Source organism: Psammomys obesus, unplaced genomic scaffold (assembly GCF_907164565.1).
Source record: "Psammomys obesus unplaced genomic scaffold, mPsaObe1.curated_primary_1811, whole genome shotgun sequence".
In the NCBI taxonomy this organism is placed as follows: domain Eukaryota; kingdom Metazoa; phylum Chordata; class Mammalia; order Rodentia; family Muridae; genus Psammomys; species Psammomys obesus.
The window spans coordinates 15,072,464-15,075,308 of NW_026596120.1; the positions used below are offsets into that span (position 1 = coordinate 15,072,464).

A 2,845-nucleotide genomic window follows, 5' to 3' on the forward strand; every position below is an offset into this window, starting at 1 on the left:
ATATATATATATATATATACACATATATACATATATATACAAGTACATGTATGTCTATATATACACATGTATATACACATACACATATATGGGAAGCCAGGAACAGGGGTACTTCCTGTCCATGTTAAGAATTATGTGATAATTTTCAAAGAATACTACCACCGTTCCTTTGTTCTTTTCTGAAAGATTCTAAATTTCTGAGGATTTATATGTATAGTCTAGCTTCTGAAGTTGGTACAGACTTCCTATGTTTTCCTTGGGAGATGGAGACAGAATGATCTTGGAACTCTAGTTGCTCCTACGTGCTTCCTAGAAGACACTTTAATACCATGGGCAAGAGATAGAGCCCCCCTCCCACACACTCACGTACAAGGAAGGCTGAAATAATTAAAATCACAAGGATGACAACGAAACAGTCCTCTCAAACTAGATGCCCCAGGGGCTTGTCCTCAATCTTAATTAAAATCTCTTTGGAGTTCACAAAGACCAAGATTTGATAGAATAAGGAGAAGGCAGCTTTAGTCAATAATAGGTTGGAAAAAAAAAAAAAAAGAGCCTTTCCTATATGGCTGTAAAGCCAGAGAAGTCTGCAGTTTGTTTAAGGTTAAGAAGAACACTCAACAGAAAACACAGGTTCTGGCCGACCTATATTAGTGAGGCTGAGAGACACATGTGCTCGACCAGAACCCCAGAAGCAGAATCTGAGGTAAGGTCCGGACACATACAATGTTCTGAAAGTCCTCAGAAGACAGGGGGTGAAGGAAGGAGTTCAGGGCAGGACCCAAGCTACCCCCTAGCTTCAACTTGACCTCAGAGAGTTCTGGAGCGTAAACCACATCCCTGGTGTCACTTGAGGCCAACATCTGATTCTTTGTACTGCCCAGGGGCAGAGTGGAGACTGACTTTCCAGTGGACAGGGCCCCTACAGGCCAATGGCAATTCTTCAGAGAACGCATAGCTCTGAGGGATTGGCAGGTGGGTGGTCCTGGCTGCAAAGGAGACGTGAATGTGAGAGCAACAGTGCCTGCTTACAGGACACTGGTCCCTCTTCTAGTCAAGTCAGAACATGTGGTTGCTTCTTGCCTCTACTGACCCATATTTTAAGAAGACCTAACCCTAAGTCAGACTGGCTATTAGTTCTAAAAGCCAAATGCCTAGCTCCAGAGCCTTGAGGCAGCATAAGCATCATGGCAGGTCCTTCTGCATCCTGAATAAAGGAACTAATTATAAAACACCAGCACAGGAGGAAGCTTGTCCAAAAAACAAAAACAAAACAAAAAACCACTTGCAAGTCTAGAAATGGTTCCTGTTAGAAGGAAGTCATCCAATGCTCATGTTCCTTGGTCAGGAAGGAACTTCCTGTTCAGTACCGTATGACAGATATAGCAACAGTAAAAACTACATGGGGCGAGATGGAAAGGAACAGCCTCCAGGATAGGTTTTGAAGGACTAATATGGTAAGAGGAGGTAACACATGGGTTCTCGTCAATGTGCTGTTTTAGACACAGGGACCAAGAGAGGCAGTAAGAGGTCAAAATGTACTGAGCGGACATTTGCTCTACTAAGCCTATATAGAAGAGAAAGGTTGCCAAATTCAGGGTCAGTAAGGTGACTGGAAACAAAAGAGCCAGAGTTGCGTTCTGAGACTACAAAACTGTTAAGCAGCCAGCAATCGTGGTTCATGTCTGTGATCTCAACCAAGAGGTGAAGAAGACAACTGCCCTTAGTTTGACACCAAGCTGGGTTACATAAGAAGCTGCAGGCTAGCCTGGGCTACAAAATAAAACTCTACCTAAATAAACAAGTAAATAGTTAACCCCATTCCTACCCCCTCCCTGACAGTCAGTACCTTCCTTTCTGAGTTCATCAGATTTCTGTTCAAGTTTTTCAACGTCCTCATCCAATCCATCCGAAAATAGAAGGACCACCTAGGGTAGGGTTTAGAAAAACGAGAAAAACGATTAGCGAAAAGTTCTCTGAGAACCGCAGGCCAAAGCACAAACTCAAGCCACGTTACCTTCCCGCGAGCGGCAGACTTATTCTGAAACGTGTCCCACAGAGAACTCAGCAGCTTCGCGTTGAGGTGAGACGGGCCGTTCACGGTCACACCACTCAGGCTGCTCAGTATGTGCTCACTGTAGATCTCGAACTTGGAGGGGAATCTCTCCATGGCATTTGTCACCTGGAAAGCTATGCTCACCTGGGTTTTGGTGCCCTTCTTACAGCTAACCCCGTTGAGGGAGTTGATAGCCCGTAAGATGTCTTGGAGATAGGCCTCCATCCAAGGCTGACCTTCCAGCAAAGGCTGCCCTCTCTGCTGACTTGAGATATCAAACCCAACCACAACGTCCACAAAACAACCTAGGATTTAAAAGAGTCCTCTGTTAGATTAACGCCCCATTGGTGTGATTCTGACGCACGTCTGATTCTAGCTATGAAGTGGGAGAACAGGAATAAGGAGGGATCAAGGGATCAAGGGATCACATACTCATTCTATACCCTGCAGAAGTATAAACCATTTTATTTTAATCTGGCATAAAATCCGATGATTCCTCTGACAACTAAAGTGCTGAATGATTCTCTTCCAGCCGTTACAAATACACTGTAATATGTTCTGTCTCTAAAGCATCCCTCAGGCACCTTGGGGATGTGGTAATAGTCTAAAACACATTCATACAGCACTGCTTAAAAACTGAGGCAATGACAAATATTAAATTATAAGAGAAGCAGGAGAAAAGTAAAAATGTTTGAAAAGAGAAAGTCATTTAGAACTGAAAAAAAGTCACAGAAAAAGTTTTGATTTTTTTTTTCTAGAAGCATGGGGTCAACTTTGATCATCTTCAAC

At 43.3% G+C, this 2,845-nt stretch overlaps 1 protein-coding gene across 1 annotated transcript in view; it reads right to left on the minus strand.

Annotated features, from left to right (window-relative positions):
* The window catches only part of Col6a6 (collagen type VI alpha 6 chain), a 50,455-nt gene that overhangs the window by 28,646 nt on the left and 18,964 nt on the right, over window positions 1–2,845 (minus strand). The window contains exons 8-10 of the mRNA XM_055629510.1: window positions 2,018–2,361; window positions 1,850–1,928; window positions 726–922 (exon numbers count right to left, since the gene is read on the minus strand). Coding sequence (XP_055485485.1) covers window positions 726–922; window positions 1,850–1,928; window positions 2,018–2,361 — 620 coding nt within the window. The remainder of the gene's footprint in view (window positions 1–725; window positions 923–1,849; window positions 1,929–2,017; window positions 2,362–2,845) is intronic.